At 35.0% G+C, this 19,018-nt stretch overlaps 2 protein-coding genes across 5 annotated transcripts in view; both read right to left on the bottom strand.

The window, feature by feature from the left end:
• Window positions 1–13,117, bottom strand: part of LOC122396450 (filamin-A) — a 51,101-nt gene extending 37,984 nt beyond the window's left edge. For 2 of the 4 annotated variants that reach the window (XM_043394863.1, XM_043394864.1), the window contains exons 1-2: window positions 12,731–13,111; window positions 9,211–9,566 (exon numbers count right to left, since the gene is read on the bottom strand). In XM_043394863.1, coding sequence (XP_043250798.1) covers window positions 9,211–9,547 — 337 coding nt within the window. In that variant the 5' untranslated portion in view covers window positions 9,548–9,566; window positions 12,731–13,111. Of the gene's footprint in view, window positions 1–9,210; window positions 9,567–12,730 lie in introns of all 4 variants that reach the window. The other 2 variants (XM_043394862.1, XM_043394861.1) reach the window with 2 other exon arrangements.
• A 2,023-nt stretch (window positions 13,118–15,140) lies between these two features.
• Window positions 15,141–18,053, bottom strand: LOC122396216 (succinate--CoA ligase [GDP-forming] subunit beta, mitochondrial). Its single transcript, XM_043394406.1, has 6 exons — window positions 17,622–18,053; window positions 17,065–17,164; window positions 16,394–16,989; window positions 16,156–16,290; window positions 15,949–16,077; window positions 15,141–15,813 (listed from the first exon to the last, which is right to left on the bottom strand). Exons 1-6 carry the CDS (start codon window positions 17,821–17,823, stop codon window positions 15,701–15,703), a joined length of 1,275 nt encoding a protein of 424 aa, XP_043250341.1. The 5' UTR covers window positions 17,824–18,053; the 3' UTR covers window positions 15,141–15,700.
• Window positions 18,054–19,018: the final 965 nt, after the last annotated feature.

The raw sequence follows: 19,018 nt of genomic DNA, 5'->3' as shown, positions 1-19,018 counted from the left end.
ATTCTCTTATAGAAAAATTCGGTCGAATTAATTTTTTAGAAGTCTCATTAGAAATTACGAATGGATCATTTTGACTAATTTGGTGGTTCCAGTGTTAAATGGCGGACTCTGCTGATTTGACTGTCGGCCATTTTGGAGCGAGTGTAAACGAAACACTTTTTGTTACTTTATCATTCTGATAGTTTTAAATTAAATTAAATCAGTTTTTTATTGCACAGATGCGTTGGAAAAGTAGTTTTTTTGCAGTAGATTGCTGTTAACTCTTGAACTACAGCTTTTGCTATGAATTATTTCCCGATTTCTTAAAGTTTGAACCGCGGTTGCTCGATCGAAATGGAATCAGCCAGGGTCGTTTTAATTTCCCAAATAAAGGCGTGCAGGTTCTGAGCCTGATGCACTGGTAAAGTCGAAGTTACGTAATGGAAGTCCATGCAGCATGGTTACAGTCGGTCACAAAAATATTGGTACCCCACTATAAATACACAACAAGGAACAAAAATTCATTGCACGATATTAATGAACAGTATACAGACCCCAAAGATAAAATATGGTTGGTTTTTAACGTATTTTTGAGTAAATACGAGACACTATATAAAAACTAAATAGACCAGGTAGCTCTGGATAGTCTTAAATGGTAAAAAAAAGTCTAGTTTGTTGATTATAAATCTCGGTGCAAAATGGGGCTCGTTCGACGAAGTGCATAGCTCTGATTCATAATATTCGTTTTTGTCTTCCGATTCTTCTTTTGCAAGGTCTTTGATATACATATCGGATTCGGATTGGCGATGGTACCGGCACGTACCCAGTTCCTTTTCTGCTAGATCCAGAGATCCTCGACGAACAAAAATAGCAGCCTGTAATATGGTCTTTCGGCTCTTTACGCGTCATCGAAATTGCAAAAAGCATTTTTCTCTGATATTCTCTAGACCAAGCTAAAAGTATCTTGGCACAATGCTGGCGACAATCTGATTCGCTGAGTTTGCACCCAAAGTGTCGAACGCAGGCATTTCTATCGAACAAGTTAGATTTTCTCGCGGGAAATATGGCGAAAAAGGAAATAATACTTTTTTATAGATATCCACGAGCTCTGGTTTACAAATAAATTTCAGTGAAATAGATTTACTATTGCGGGGATTTATGGTCGTTCGAAGATTGGACTTTTTTATACTTTGCTTTAGAATTTTTAAACATTCTTCACCGAATCTTCATCAAAATCCTTCGATTCTTTTAACATTTCTGTCCACATCGTTATATTTTCAGTAATGAATTTTTTTCTCGAAATTGCGTAGGATTTCGAGGGTGAGTGTATCCACCCAAAATGATTGTAATTGACCCCCCAAACTGAAAATAATTTTTTTACAATGATTTGAAATTTTTAAATTTCGACGAAAAATTTGTCCACTTATTGAATTTTTTTCTCGAAAGCGGATAGGATTTCGGGGGTATGTCTATTGACCAAAAATGATCGTAATTTACCCCCTAAACTGAAAATAATTTTTTCAAAACGATTTGAAATTTTTTAATTTTGTCGTCAAATTTCACACCTTCTCGAATTTTTTTCTCGAAAGTGAGTAGGATTTCGAGGGCATGTCTAATGACTAAAACTGATTGTAATTGACCCCCGCGACCAAAAATAATTTTTTCAGAGTGATTAAAAATCTTTTGATTCCTCGATTTTTCTTAAAAATTTGAATTCGATTTTTAATCAAACACAACCATGGGTAATGTAGTGATACAATTTATTAATAGAAAATGAAATATCGAAATCAGTAGAGTTAAGAAACGTAGAAAAATCTTTCTGCCCTTGTACGATCTATAGTGTATCATTCAAAGAAACTATTCTAAATTCGCAGCCATTAGCTCGGTATTACCCACGATAGAAAAGCTTTTTTATCGTGGGCGACACCGATTACCAGGTCTCACCACGAGGAGGTTGCTGCGCAAGGAGACCCAAAGGGAAACAAATGAAATCCAAGTTTCATCGATCTCTCTTTTGCATTCTTAGATTCCCAATTTTCCCTCGTTCGATTATATAATTGCTTGGCAGAACTAAACGAGGCGATCGAAGGAACTGTCCCCTATGTTCGGTAATCTAAGAATGTGAAAGGGAGATCGATGGAACTTGGATTCCATCTATTTCCCTTTGGGTCTCCGCTCTGTCGTTTCCGCAGCAAGGTTGCGACATGTTTGTTTTTCGCATGACCGTTCGAACGCGAACGAACGAGTCGCGAGATCTTCGAACTACGGAGCTAGTTTCTCGCTAATGATAAATGCGAATCTAAACGAGAACGTCTACGTTCTCGCAAGGATATCGCTGGGCTACCTGGACCCTCGATTCCTCTTCGTCCTTCGCGTTCGAAACGAGCGGTAAAACACAAAGAACAGTCGCCATGATGTCAGCCATCCGGACCTGTTTTTGGGAACAGCCTGTATTGTTCGTGTCATTATCGAACTCCTATATTTTTTACTATTTTCTACCACAAAAATTTGCGCCGTATCCTTCAAAGATGGCTATTTTTTCGTCTACTATATCAGAAGAACCCCTTAACCCTTTGCACTCCTTTGTCGAGTCCCATTTGATCTTTTTTCAAGTCCAAACCAAAGACATACACTTGAAAATACAGCAATACTGTAAATAAAACAGATATTCAATTGACTTTATTTGTTCCTCTGTTTGTTTAAATTGCTCTATTTTTTAGTTAAGGTAAATTTCAAATAAAACAAAATTGAAATATAATTCGGAGTGCAAAGGGTTAAGGGGCCATTCTACCTTGTAGGCACGAAAAATACATGTTTGTGATTTTTTTTCTCCCGGGCTATCAAAGAGCGATTAATTCCAGGTTTTGTTGATACATTTATCATATATTTAGGTATATTCACGAATTTTTGCAGCGCATAATATCTATTCGTTACGCTATTTTTGTTGATCAACAGTTTTTACGAACAGCGTCTGACTGTATTTGTGATAGCTTGCAAACAAGTTGTCCGAAATCCAAAAACCAACGATATTCTTAATACAGGTGAGTGTGGTTATAGCATGAACTAGGATCTTTTAAAAAAAAAACGAAAAATGACAAAATGGCAGCTATTTTACGAAAAAATACTGAATATTTTCATATATTCGTTGCTTTTTTGTTAATAAAAGAAAAAGTATTGCGTATATCGCGATTATCCTAGTTCATGCTACAGAGAGATGAGTTCTAAAGATACTGTATAAATTTCATGTTGATATCTTGAATAGTTTTTTCGTTATCACATACGGAGTGCCGAAAAATGCAGTTTCGAGAAAAACAGCTTTAAACACATTTCAACAGGCTATAACTTCGTTAGTTTTCCGAATTTCAATTTAATATTTGATAGACATATTCTCGAGACTACATACTAAAAGACGATGCAAAAAGAAAATTCGATTTTTTAAATCCTACAAAGTAAAAAAACAACTTAAAGTTGTACGTTCAGTTATTGTATATACCTGCGCGTGGTACACCTCAGCGAGCTATAACTTCGTTAGTTTTCCGAATTTCAATTTAATATTTGGTAGATATATTCTCGAAACTACATACTAAAAGACAATGCAAAAAGAAAATTCGATTTTTTTAATCCCACAAAGTAGAAAGGCCCCTTAAACCAGGAATACTGTGTTACAATCTACATCGTAATTTTGTCGATATATCTAATTTGAAACTTGCTACAAGTTGTCACCAGTTTTGATTTTATTATAAATGATTTTGTACAATGAAACATCGACTTTTTATTGAAAAGTATTGTATCAATTTATTTCGATAAGAACGTTGGAAGCCTCTGTGCTTTTTTTCGCTTTCGCTCGATTTTATTCGATCGTATCGTGTATTTATCCATTTGGAAGACGGTTTGTCCAATTTTAAGGGAAATTTATCTTGCTAAGTGAATGAGTCGCTACATAAAAACGCGGTTGACCGCTTTGTACCGTTTTGTATCTGAGCACACCTGACCTTCACCCGATCCACGTTCGTTTGCCGACTTTCTCTTTCATTCTTCGGTATTACACTTAAAAATAAAAAAAGTACGTAGTGTTTAAAGAGAGATTCGAGTCTCGAGGAGCACACAATGTTCTTGCTTTACAATTCACGGGGATCGTTTAGTTTCTAGAATTTGTCAGCGAGAAATGGAATTATCTTGTGATATCGATGAAACGCAGGACCAAAGGTGCAAAATTCAAAGTGAACAATATAGTTCGCTGGTATAGCGCTGTAATCTATATCTCTTGCATTTCTTGATTCTAGATACGCCAGAAAAAGGTTCGTAGTGTCCATTATTTGGTTCATCTTTTAGTCGGAGTTTTGACAAAAAGGACATTAACAACCATAAAACGGTTTTAAGAAGCTCGAACCAACTTGGAGCAGGTCACAAACACGAATTCCGCGACAATGGGACACACAGCTCGCTCGTGAGATTGGATTTCAGCAATTTGTTGCAAGAGAACGTTGGGCAAACAGATTCAAAAGGGAACATAACATCCGCCCAAGGAGAAATTGCTCGGTGCATGGCTGAAGAAGAGATTGCGTTTGTTTCAAATATTATTAAACTTCCAAATCCGAGTAAAATTGTTATTCGATGATTATTTTTAGAAGATACTTGATATTACGTAATTTGGATCGATTAAGCATTATCAGTGGTATCGATCCCATCGCTAGCGGTGAGCAACAGCGAGCAACCATGAGTGACGTCACAGGTGAGTGAGGCTAGCGGGAAAGAATGCATTCGAAACGAGACAAAATTTAGCGACTGATGTCATTGAAAATTACTCATCGGAAAATATTCAATAAGCATTTCCTTACATATTTCTATATGAAACTGTATTTATATTTCTTACGCCCCGAGTGCTCTCACAGCGATAAATTAATAACCAAAGAATTCTTTTTTTTTCAAATGTCAATTCTTAACAAATGGCGAAGTTATTTGAAAATAATTTATTTCGACCAAATACAAAATAATGTTAATGTTGAATGTTTTATATAGAGGGTGGTCCACGTAACTTGTGCAGCTCTGTAACTTCCAAAATATGCGTTGCACGAAACAATTTTGTATAAAAAAATTATATGGTTCAAAAGAGTCTTGGTTTTCTGGAATCTTGGAATTCTGTAGAAATTACTCGTTAGCTATTAGGCTTATCGCTAACGAAGGTTAATAAATTTTTACTTAGAATTTGATATTCTTCCATATTTTAATATAAAAAATATATCACTCTATTAAAAAAAATAAAATTGATCCGTCAAATCTTCGAAACGTCTCCACATATGCACCGAATAATATACCCTTTTAAACCGTGTGATTTTTTTATACAAAATTGTTTCGTGCAACGCATATTTTGGAGTTACGCAGACCACCTTGTATATTATTTACAAAATAAAAATAATAAACTTGCTATCTCATTTAAGATGAAGTGTATACAGGCCTTCGCTAAGAAATATTAAAAGAGGTGCTAATTGAATATACCCCGATGCGTAATATTCAGTGACATCAGTGTCTAATTTGTATAGTTATGAGCGTGCTCTATCACAATGTCTCGTTCACCTATGACGTCACTCACAGTTAGTAGCCATTGTTCTCTGCTCAGAGTCGTTGCTCGCAGATCGAAATTTTCAAAACGCGTTATTTCATCGAGCATCAATTATTGGTAAAATTCGAGTTGGGAATGATTTCGTCGTCTTACAGAAATCGAGAAAAAATGCAAGATTGTATAAAACCAACGTATCAATCTCGATTGATAAACAACTCTCGCGATTTTGAGAAATCGAGGAAGCCCTAGCAAAACAATTTTTTATCAGCGAAAGAAACATTTCGCATTGAAATTCGAGGAACAGCGTGGATCATTTTGCACATATTTAGAAATGCTTTCCACGCAAAAACCGGAGCATAGGCGCCTACGAACTTTTTTATCGTCAACGAAACATAGTGAAAATAATTTTTCTTCACGGAATAATACCAACGTAATCGACTCTTTACCTAATCATAGAAATCGACGCAATAAAAAAAGGAAATCAAAATATAGAAATTGAAGATAATCGCGACAGACGTTGCCTTTCGAGTTATCTAAATAAGTAAACATTGAAACGAAGCTTAGGCGTGTAAATCAGTTCCCTCGGTTTTGTTTAAAGGTAGATTTATTCATTTTGAGGAAACGGTACGAGCGATTTTAATCGAATTAATTTCTTTGAGAAAAAGACCTATAATTCCTCGTCAAAATAACTTTGATGCTATGCACGTTAATCATCGTCTCTAAATAGGTATCAGAAACAATTCTGCATGCTTCGAGTGCAGATTTTCCGCAATGAAAGCAGCAAAGCGTTTAATGCCGAATATGCAACTGGTCGGCTTCCATGTTTGAGAATAAAAGATATTCACTCAAACGCGTGATTATTAAAGGCGATAATTCCTATTAACGATTGCTGTTATTTAGATTATGAACTGTGATAATAAGAAGCGAAGAAACGTGTACGAGTGTGCATTGATTATCGTTCGAGTATTGCATTACGAACCATCAGTTCTGATAACAGCAATATACTTGTAACCGATACATCGATTTAAGGTGATATCACGAGTTATTTAAAGTGATTATAAAATTAATGTTGAGATTTGCTATACAGGGTGTTTTCGGCTACCCCTGGGAAAAATTCTAATGGGAGATTCCAGAGGCCAAAATACGACGAAAATCAAGAATATTAATTTGTTGATGGAGGCTTCGTTAAAAAGTTATTAACGTTTAAAGTTCCACCAGTACTGAATTTTTTTCTCGAAACTGAGTAGGAATTCGGGGGTATGTCTATTCACGAAAAATGATAGCAATTGACTCCTGGAACTAACAATATTTTTTCTAGAACAATTTGAAATTTTTTAATTTCGACGAAAAATTTCACACCTTCTCGAATTTTTTTCTCAAAAGTGGATAGGATTTCGGGGGTATGTCTATTCACCAAAAATTATTGTAATTAACCCCCGCGACCGAAAATATTTTTTTTAGGACGATTTGAAATTTTGTAATTTTGTCGAAAAATTTCACACATTCTCGAATTTTTTTCTCGAAACTGAGTAGGATTCCGGGGGTATGTCTATTCACCAAAAATGATTGTAATTGACTCTTGCAACTAAAAATATTTTTTCTAGAAGGATTTGAAATTTTTTAATTTTGTCGAAAAATTTCACACATTCTCGAATTTTTTTCTCGAAAGTGGGTAGGATTTCGAGGGCATGTCTAATGACTAAAACTGATTATAATTGACCCCTGCAACCGAAAATATTTTTTTTAGGACGTTTTGAAATTTTTTAATTTAATTGTTAATAACTTTTTAACGAAGCCTCGGTCAAGAATTTGATATTCTTGATTTTCGTCCTATTTTGGCCTCTAGAATCCCCACGGATACAAGGATTACCAAGTAAAACTATTAATTATTCGAGCTATAAATCTAAGCAATTCACTGCGCCCTGATATTATACATACAGACAAGATTTAGTACTAATCGCATCATCTATTGTATACTACGTCGAACCATGTAAATAAACACTCGACACAAGGATCTACCTGCTTCCGGTTCGTCCTTTTCTAGTACAGAGTGTCGGCGAACAAACGTGTGATTCGAAAGTGTATTCGAAATTATGCATCATTGTTATCGGCCAAAGGACATGGTTTATTTAACCACCGATTCATCGGATAGAATTAAAATAATTTTTCAAAGGTGTGCTTCACGCCGCGACAAATGTAAACAATGATCACCTCTGAATTATACCTGTGGCAATACATTGGAAATTGTTACGACCAGCGGTGCTTAAAGTTAAGTAGTATTAACAGCTATAGGAGAACAATGGGTCACAAAAATTGTCGAATTTGGTAGTTTGGTAATTGAATGACGTTAAAAATGATTGCAAAAAGAAAAGTAGCGGGAGGCCACGAGAGAAATTAACTAGAAGGTTGATGTCAGTGAAAGTGTTTCGAGTTTCGAGTGTTCGTCATACACACTATAGTTATGTAAAAATATTAAGGGAGCGTTCCCCATCCGGACGGCGATTTTTGGAACTCTTTTTCAACGAACAGTACGAAGACCAACTTTCGTAAATTTATTTACTCCTATTTAAAGATGCGTTCTGAATTTGTTTAAACATTCCTGGATTAGTTCTACCGATCTGAAATGGAAAATTATTAAACTGTATGAATGTTGAAAATTTTTTAAACATTTACAAAAAAATATTGGCAGACTTCGATATTTTCCCATTTTTGTTTAACTTTGAAAGGTCCTTGTGGAGAATTTTGAGATTTAAACGGTCGTTGCAGTTTTGGGTTTGTTTAATGGCGGCCGTTTACCCGCTTTTCCGTCCACGCGACGCTCCGTTCAAAGTACCTTTGGTAATTTTTCGTGTTTCTGCCTAACAATCACAGGACATAGTCTCAAGGACGCATACTTTTAGTTAAATACAGTAAAACGAAATCGATTGTTCGTAGCCTCCGGATGGGAATGACTCCTTGAGAGAATTAAAAAAGAAACCTGCGTTAACAAACAATAACGTTTAATGGTTGCCAAGTAGCGCATTGGAACAGAAAGTGACGAAATTTGTATTCACAGACGAGAAGAAATTCAACCTGCGTGATCCTAATGGCGTTAATTGATCATGACGTTAGCAAAGAGTGGTTATAAAATTCGATGGGAGAATGAATAATACAAATTATTAAAATTTGATAAAATAAAGCAGAATGCATTTCCGAGAATAATGCACCTGTTCACGCTACGAAACTTTAAAAATCCACACTCGTTATTAATCACTACCAAATCGTATAATTGAAATAAAAGAAAATGTACTCGTTATTAAATAAATATTACTCGGATAAGTATACGTTAACGTCAGATCAAATAATATCACATCGCTCTTGGCATTCACCTCTTTTTTTTCTGTTAAACGAGGACAATAGCGATGTTGTGTCTCATCTCAAACGATCCCCGTATTCCGAGATTGTAATATCACCGTTCGTTACAATTAGAAAATTGCTTACGCGTTATCGAACAACACATTTGCGCTATCTTTTCAATTAATAGTGTGCATACCCTTTAAAAAAACTGTTAACGACCACAACGTGAGTTACGATCGAGTAAATACACTCAATTTACAATTGTGCTTATTAACATCTCCAAACGCTGGATTACAAACACTGAAAATACTCGAAAGAATAAAACTGTCACTCACCGATATTAACGATCCTTATACCCTCGTCGTCCAGAAACTTCAAAGCCACGGACACATTCTCCAACTTTTGCGACCTGAAGGTCGGCCTCTGATTGTGTTTTGGTAGTTTTTTCTGCGCGAGCACCTCGATCAAATTTATCAATCTAAGGCCATCCGACAAGTCGCACTCCAAGTCACCGATGTGTTTGTTTATCCCTTTCAATTTCTCGTTCGCCCATCTCGTGAACGTGTTCTGTTGAATTAGTTTCCACTTTGCATCCTCCAGTAAATTTTGTTCGAACATGTCGTCCTCTTCCTCCGCGTTCTCGCATTCAACTGACTTATCGTTCTCGCACATTTTATCGGCCGGTTCGCTCCTACGGGATGACATCGGTATGGTGAACACGGTGGTGGTGGAATTTACTCTGTATGCGTACACACGATCTGCGCAGTATCTCTCGTCCTCGTCTAATACACCTCCCTCTCACTCTCTCTCACACACTCTTTCTCTATTTTTTTTCTTTATTTTCCTACTGTGTTCTATTTCAGCATTTAGTATGTATATTTAGTTCGTGTGATAATAGTGTACTTACACCGAACAACAAAGCTTGTAATCTTTGTACACGAATGAGAGAATCGATAGTAATTTTTAAAGCATTTGTAATCATTGGCAAATGTTACTCCAATAGTAAATGCTACTCATCATATACTTTACGGTTCGTTCGAATTTTGTCCGTAAAATATGAAAAACAAAACAAGTAAACAACATTGATACAAGGGCAAATACTCTAATTTATTTGATGTATAACGATAATATAACCAAAACTTTAATGGAAGAATCAATAACAGAAATTGAAGGAACGCAAAGAAACATAATGTAGTTATGCTGAATTTTAAGGGGCAAAACAATGACAATTGGTGGTTATGAAATGAAATAATGGTATTCTCTCTATTATCGTCAACATTTTAAATGCAATCTTATGTAATGTCTATAAGAGCACTGTTATTCACAGACTGGGAAAGATAATGCCAAGATAAGATGACTATTCGCTGTTTTAATAGAGCTCTTAAGGATTGTTCGAAGGAATCCTTGATCTACATAAAAAGATGTCTCAAACATACATTAGCTGTGCACAAAGCTTTCAAAATTCCAACATGCAATTAATCTGTCACGCTACAACTATGATATGATTACATTAGTTGAAATGTAGGCTCTTTTAGCATCTTTCAGAACTCACTTAACAGTTATAATGCATTCTATTTACAAAGAAAGGATATGTATGAGATAAACACTTTGTAGATAAAATATAACTTGAAATGTAGAACACAATGATTTGAATTAGTTCCTAGATCATTGCCTGTGGTTCAAAATTTGGTACCTATTAGATTAGCTTTGTTTTCAATCAAGTTGAAAGAATACCATCTCTGTACTGTTTGTTGTAGTATATTTATTTATACTTAATATTCACAATTATTATATATCTATATACCAGTGGTCCAAATAAAGTATTGTAATTTTCATTTGCATATTCTCTTTGTTAGGAGAAAATGATGTTCTAATAGTTCTAATTATATCCTGTACATTGGAGGGCCCCTATTTGTTTTTAGAGTTTATTATGATCATTGTATAACTATTGACAAGTCACTAGGTGACGAAAAGTTTCTTAAGGGCTGTAGGTAGCGATGTGTGGCTATGCACATTCTCTTTTCCCGTACAAGGTGGTGAACTGAAGCTGGTTTGGTGCAACGACGGGTCCTTTGAGACACCGAGTGCGAACCTGGCGTCAGTTCATCACTGACAGCCCGAGTAGCGGTCTAAATCGTCATTGCATAGCGGAGGGAGATGGCGACGATGTGTGGTGTGACCCCCACACATCACCATGAAGGAGAATTTGTCATCTTTTCCTCCCTGGATAGGCCCACTTCGAGCATGGCGGGGGCACTGCGTCACACCTTCGAGGTTCCTAGTGTCTCCCCACAGTGCCTAAGGTAGGTCATGGTGTGGTTTTGCACCACCCCTGGGGCCAGGAAATCCACGAGGATTTTCCACGCGTAAGAGTTTCTCAAAATCATGGTTCTTTCGAAATAGTCGACACGACTTTGCAGAAACTAGCAAACCGATTGGGTTTAAATTTAACTGTATATTATAGGTGTCTGTTTATAGTCTCTACCAGATTTAAGTTGGTATCTAAAAATTTTTTATTTGCTAAGTCCATTCAAAGTTAAACAAAAATGGGAAAAATATCGAAGCCTACCATTTTGTCGAATGTTTAAAAAAATTTACATTCGTACAATTCGATAATTTTCTAGTTTCATCCGTTTCGGGTAAGTAGAACAGGGTCGATCGTGTAGGCCACATAAGGACACGCGCGAAGTATATCGATTCCAAGTTAGAATGTTTCAAACTATCGATCGCAAAGCGTTGAAAAAATTCGGAATGCGTCTTTAACTATGAATAAATAAATTTATAAAAATTCACGCTCGTAGTCCTTACATTTTCCGTTGAAAAAAAAAAATTAGCCTAACGTCTATGAATTCTTTAAAGCGACTGAAAATTTGACGTGACTCAACTTACGCCGACGCGGCGATGAGTGTCTAGCGTTGAAGTTTGAATCATACCGTGACGCGCGTTACAGAAAGTAACACGTTAGACTTTTAAAGCGATCATTACTCGAATAAAAACATAATGTTAGGCATGTTGACGAGGACTGACCCTCGTACGCCTCTTGGCTTAAAGCTAAACACGGAGGTCATCGACTCCGGAGTAGGAAGACGAAATAAGTTCTGTCAAAGACTTTTTTAAGTAAACTAAGGGTGACTTATCTCGCACGCGCATTTGATACACTTGGACGCGTCTCGTACATGATCATAAATTGTTGAAGTTTCGTCAAGGTTTTTTAAAACGATCGTAGGTGCATTTATCTGTTGCATTATCGGATGCCATTTTTGTCAACGTTTGCTTCCATTTTCCTCGAGTATTTCTAAACCACACAAGGGATGCTGACACGCCAGACTACTTTAATTTCACTACATATGTAACAGAATGTATAACTGACGTTTTTTCTATTTCGGTTCGTATCATTCATCGTTTACAGAATGCTCGTTGTCATGATTCGGTGACGTGTTTCTATCGTTTTGCAAATTAAAGCACAATTTGTATTTCGACTTGAAAAATTGCACGTTTGATCACCGTTGCATTAATCTATTAATAGTTAATCGTAGTGGTACCGCAACGAATGATCGGAAAAGACTATTCGCAAGGGTAAATTCGGTAAATATACGGAGTAAAGTATTGCCAATGATCAAGATACTCATTAGATCCGACTACAAACTGCTAAGTCCATAATAAATATTGATATAACGAAAAGTGTAATCCTAATCCTCGTATAGGTATAAGTGACACTTTCACCACGATAAAACTTATTAATTACCAAATGGTGTAAAAGGTGGACGATATAATTAATAATCAAAATGCGTTTCTTTACATGCGATATATGGTACTGCTATGGTATTTTTACCGTTACACAGAGAGTTTTGTTACCTTATTTACAAGTAAAAAAGAAACTGCAAATTACGTTTCACTTGTATTCACTTTTGCTCAGTTATCTTCTAAAATGTGGTTCGCACATACACATTCGAACACACACTTCGTTACACCAGTTAAAAAATAACGTAACGGTATGAGGTTGTAATTCTTTGAACTATTCGTTGCAATTTACAAAGGTTTACTGACGTTTACTGCCGCCGAATTTGGAAGAGAGGGAAACGTACCGAACGAACTCCGAGAATAGTTCGCTATCCCCCTCATCTTCAACTCCCTCCCACTCTGTGAGTACAAAACTATATATATACACCGACGATCTGTCTGTTTTCTCGCCTCATTCCTTATTCTTCTATATCTGCTTCTATTATCCAATACGGTTTTACAACATGTCAATTCAAATCTTCACCTTTTTATCCCTATGTTGCTCTTTATCCAGCAAAAAAGATGTTAGAGACCCGAAGTGAATTAAAATTAACTCAAGGGCCAGTAAACCGCAACTCGCGACTCGCACGCATAAGGGATGCTGCCATAAATCATAGCTCGAAATTAAATAGTTTATTTTCAAGTACTATGTTCAATATGTTTTGTATCAAGGTATATATCAAATACAATTCCAAAAATTTATAATCAGAAATTGCAGTTCGATTAAATAAAAAGTATAAGGTACTTGATCGGTTCAAAGAATCGTTGTATATACGCTTGAAGTCTCTTAAATTCATCTTATCGCACTTGTCGAACTGATTTATAGCATTTCTTTAATTCCCTCTCGATCGTTCTTCGATCATCAAATTTTGTCTCCTTCCATTCCTCATTCACTCTTTTTCTCTTTCGCTTGCTCGCTTTGATCCGTTCGCCGCTGACTCACGCATCAACACTCGTACAGAACCACATCTACACGCATCGGTTTTGTGTTCGTGCCAACGTTTACTCGACTTTCTGTCATCATTCTACTCTTTCACACATTTGTAAGCCGCTTCTACGATAATTTGCTTGAATTTTTAGGCAACTCGTATCGAATGTACCTTTTACTGAAATTATCTTTGGGTTGAACAAAGCGCCAACGTTTAAAGGTTTCGGTAGGTCGTCTGTTAACGCTTTGACGGCCGCTGTCACGTATACGTGACTTTGCGAGCTAACAGACATTGGCCACTGTCACAATTTCATCATACATTCAACTTATTACGTTTGTGAGGGTACATTTATAATTCCTTATAATATTCCTAGCATCTTCGTGTATCTCACTTTGGTCTACAGTATCAGTGATGACGGACAACGGTCTTCGCGTGATACGTGCGGCCATTAAAGTGTTAATCCTCATCGTTATCCTGGTAGGAGAAGCCAATAGCGTCCTGTTCGCTTCTTTGCGTCGTCTCGTGGCCCCCCGATCCTCGATGCCTTCGAAGTGACGTCACGCTGGAACTTGCTTCGATGCGAAAAAAAAAAAACAAAACGTAAATGAGACACTTCTTCGCTGCTTATCATCGATACGTTACGAGGTCTCTGCGAATATTCTTTTGGCAGTCGAGCAGATCTCAGCCGGTGGCTCTTCTTTTGTATTTATTGTGCTGCGGCCAGATCATAGAAAAGTCGTCGCATAAATCCTACGGGAAAGCGAACCTCTGCAAGATGCCAATTTTATATTTCGACCGTGCCAGCGCATCGACGTCAAAGATGTAATTAGCGCATAAAATCAAACGGATATATATCCGATTTTAATTAAGGTCAATGTTATTTACACTGTGAGGCAAAATAATAGGACTCTAGATATTTATTTCATATAGTTACTGTGAAAGAAAATTTTGATTTTGCATACTCAAAATTAAGTTACTGAGGAAGTCGAGGACAATTATAGAGCAACCATAATCGAATATTTGGAGTCCGATGTTTCGGGCCATTATAAAGTACCTATGCCCGAAAATTGGGACCCCAAGCTAGGCGATTATGTGATCGAAACGTAAACACAAATACGATATTTAAGCATTAAAAAACAATACATGTACGCATAAGTACAAAATGTTTATTCTTTATTTATATACAGTTTTTGGTAACAAAAATGTAAAAAATATCTAGTTTCATAATTAAGTATGTTATTATTTACTGCAAAATTAGATATCCGATGATCGTTTAAAATATGGTTAGTAACTGTTTTTATAGAGTAATAAAATGTAAATTGTGAGATTATCTTTTTTACTACAACAAAAATATAAAAATTATAGTTAATAAACAATTACGTTTATTTTAAATATATAGGGTATTCGGCTACTAATAACAGATCAAAATAAAGCGAAAATTGAAAATAACATTCAGAGTTGTTTCTTGTAACTTTTTTTATAGTTTTATTAACTTTTATATAAAAATAATTGAAACGCTATATCTTCTTTAATAAATAAATAAATAAATAGGGGCTTCGCTTATTTTCAGGAATTAATAACTCGAGCACAAAACCTCTACCGCAATTTTGTCGTTCTCAATTTTAATTTTATTTCGATCTGTAAAATCGCTCTTAAAAGGATTACCATTGAACACCAATAATTGAACACCCTGTATAAGACACGTGTACGTACCTTTAAAAACTGATTAAGCTTTATGGAATATCTATTAAATGGGAATGTAATGAATGATTTATCTTTATGATAAAGAAAAATAAATTGTAAATAATGTTTATTGCGAGAAACAAATAATTTTAATCGTATCATTCATATCACCAATGAACTTGAAACATAAACTGAATTAAGCGTCCCACCGGCAAGTGTACAAAAGAATATGAAGATATAAAAGAGTAAAAATGCAAAGGACAAACATATTGAACAAAAATAAATAATGTTGTGTAAGAAAAAAAGAATTAAAAAAATTAGTCAAATATTTTCAATCTCTAGATATTTCATAACTTCTCCACTTCTATATATACTCTTTGCAATATATTCAACCCTTGATAAAAACCAATAATATTGGACAAAGTTGCTAGATTTAAGCCTTTACAGAAACTACTGCTTTCTTTGCTGCTTCGTCCAAGTTATTTGCCGTAATAATCGGCAAACCACTTTCCGTAAGAAGTTTCTTCGCTTCTTTTACATTAGTTCCTGATTTAAAAACAATGAATATTAATTTATATACAAATAAATAAATAAACTAAGCGCAGTAATAAAAAGTGAAATTACACGATACTATTCGTTCGAACGGTTAACGTAAATAGTAAATAACATCTTCATAATTACCTTCTAATCTGACAACAAGTGGAATTTTAAGTTGCAAATTACGAGACGCGGTAATGATTCCTTTTGCTATCGTGGCACAATTTACAATACCTCCAAATACATTTACAAGAATTACTTTTACCTTTGGATCTAAATATATATAAAAAAAAAATATCTAGAATTACTAGTATACATACATACTTAACACGAATACTAATATTTACATACCGTCGGTAAGAATTCTAAACGCTTGATAAACCTGATCTTCTTTGACACTTCCGCCTACATCCAAAAAATTTGCCGGAGACCCGCCATTTAGTGTAATTATATCCATAGTTGCCATTGCTAAGCCAGCACCATTTACTAAACATAATACGTAATTTTAAACTCTTTAAGATAAAAATAATTACTTTCCAATAAATGTTCCCTTCTTGTAATATTAAAAATATTTCTATTTGCATCATACCTAAACATCCTATATTGCCATCCATACTAATATAATTTAAATTAAATCGCGATGCGTCTGTTTCTCTAGGATCTTTTTCGTCTGTATCCTCTAAAGCGAATAAATCTTGCTGCCTGAATTGAGCGTTATCGTCGAATGCTATTTTTGCATCGACTGCAACTACTTGTTTATCCGTTGTCTCGACCAACGGATTAATTTCTACTTGTAAAGCATCGATATCTACAAACAACTTCCACAAATTTTTTAATTCATATATTGCTTTCTGTTGCACGTCCGGGTCTACGAAACCTAGAAAGATGCTAACGTCTTGAGCGATAGTATCATCGATCCCATAATATATATCAAGCGGTACTGTTTTTATTAATTCTGGAGTTTTCTTAGCAACTGTCTCAATATCCATGCCACCTGCTGGCGAAGCAATTAATACAGGACCATTGTACTGTCTATCCATAAGAATACAAATATATGTTTCTCGTGCAATATTTACAGATTCTGCTATCATAATTTTCTGCACCAATATACCATCTTTCGAAGTTTGTTTCGTAATAAGACGATGACCTAACATATTCTTCACGACATCAACAACTGCTTTACGGCTATTAAAAGAACAAACTATTTGTAATACAGTCTGTAATTTTTATGTTACATTTCTACTGACTATTGAAACTTACTCCTTCGTAAGATGTACACCACCTTTGAAACCATTATCAAACCATCCTTTTCCACGGCCGCCAGCTAATACTTGAGCTTTAATCACATATTCATTTGCATCTACAAAAAGTAAAATTGCATGCTTTGATCAAGTATACATGTAATAAGACGATCGCATAACATTTAACATGCTAATCACCACGCTTAAGTTCCGCTAGCTCACTTAAATACGTTAATTAAATATTCTGAGTAATGTATCAAATATGTAAAGTTATATAGGTATACAGAATAAAGGTATAGAGAATAATTAACCATTTTATTTGAAGAGCAATATCTATTTAGCGAGAGAACTGATCTGCATAAAATATGTCATTAAAAATATATACATATATATACTATAGAAATATAATGTATCGTTATCATGTTTCTAGATAAGTACTTCATTAAAAATGTTTAACTATAGACTAAGCAAACTAAATAGTTACATAAATATTAATTCTACAGATAAAAAACCTAAACTTATTTGTATAAATTTCTGTCTAAAGTAAACGTATTATAAGTAAAAGGATATACTAACGTAATGTTTCTAATGCAGAATTCGCTTTATTTATATCATCAACGATAGCAAAATTTTGCACAGAAACTCCGCAATCTCTGAGAAGTTCCTTACTTTGGTATTCGAGTAAATTTAAGTTTCTCGATTGTTTAATATTAAATTTCAAAGCTTTTCTAATAATTTCAAGCGAATGAAACGGCTTTCGACTTGCAATACGTAACATGTTTAACCTTAATATTAGCACTTCACAAAATAACAAAAAGGATTAGTCTTCTGATAAATTTTTAAAATTATTAACTAGTCGGTCACCAACATTAATTTAAAGCACGTTAATTTATCTCTGAATAATGAATTTATCGCAACCTTCTATGAAACATATCATCGTTTAAATCTTTAAAATAATCATTAATCCGTAAAATTAGCAGTAAACATGTGTTATCTCTAAACCCTATATCATAACCTTTAAACACCGCCTGTACTGGTGAAAGCGTGCTGTTGCGTGGAACTGATACACATACATATCAACGATAATTAGGTGCGTTGACCTAGGGATTTTAACCCAGTTCAGATTTTCTTCAGTTAATAGAATTGAATGGTCTTACAGCAAATTAAAACTTAAGACAGAAATCAATAGATTCAAGGAAATTAGATGATTAGAACTCAAATAAAACTTACAGTTGACGAAAATCCGATGTGCCTTTATTGAACGGACTCCGATCAGCAATAACGCGTTGATTTCAGTTCTACGTTGCTAACGTAAATATCACAGTTTTGTTTTCAAATTGAGCACATAATTACATGGATTTTGAAAACTATAGATTTTATAATAAACAATATACACGAAGTGTTTTTAAATTTCATTTTCCCTCCAGAATTGAGCACGGTTGTAGTACAACGGCACTGATGTCACTGACACTGATCTTTATACAAATTTTAATGGAAGATTCTAAAGGCCAAAATAAGATGAAAATCAAGAATACCAATTTGTTGATTGAGGCTTCATTCAAAAGTTATTAACGTTTAAAGTTCCGCCTGTAGAACGGCAATCTACGAACAACTGCGCGCGCGTGATAGTGGTTCTCACTCAGCATGAGAAACTCTACTAGCGACGTATCGACAGCCTTACAATTTTGTGAGTGAGAACCACTATCGCGCGTGCGCAACAGTTCGCAGATTGCCGTTCTACAGGCGGAACTTTAAACGTTAATAACTTTTTAACGTAGCCTCGATCAACAAATTGGTATTCTTGATTTTCGTCTTATTTTGCCCTCTAGAATGTCCTATTAAAATTTTTCCCAGGAATGGCCGAACACCCTGTACAATCACTGATATTCCTAATTATCGATAGTTTTCAAAAATTCAAATTTACACTAATATATTTGCCTTTCTAAAATCCTCTTTAAATTGTGATCAAAAGC

The sequence above is a fragment of the Colletes gigas genome, unplaced genomic scaffold, assembly GCF_013123115.1.
Source record: "Colletes gigas isolate AHSC1104 unplaced genomic scaffold, ASM1312311v1 Colletes_gigas_Sc00007, whole genome shotgun sequence".
Lineage (NCBI taxonomy): Eukaryota > Metazoa > Arthropoda > Insecta > Hymenoptera > Colletidae > Colletes > Colletes gigas.
Note: the sequence above shows the minus strand (reverse complement) of the source record. Positions and strands in the feature narration are given on the sequence as shown.

Excerpts from the sequence above, each read along its gene's own strand:
- LOC122396216 (XM_043394406.1), bottom strand. The coding sequence starts at position 17,823 with ATGTTACGTATTGCAAGTCGAAAGCCGTTTCATTCGCTTGAAATTATT. Across the intron at positions 17,165-17,621 it reads TTCTGCATTAGAAACATTAC|ATGCAAATGAATATGTGATT; the intron begins GTTAGTATATCC and ends TACTTTTTGTAG. Across the intron at positions 16,078-16,155 it reads GTTTAGAATTCTTACCGACG|ATCCAAAGGTAAAAGTAATT; the intron begins GTATGTAAATAT and ends ATATATATTTAG.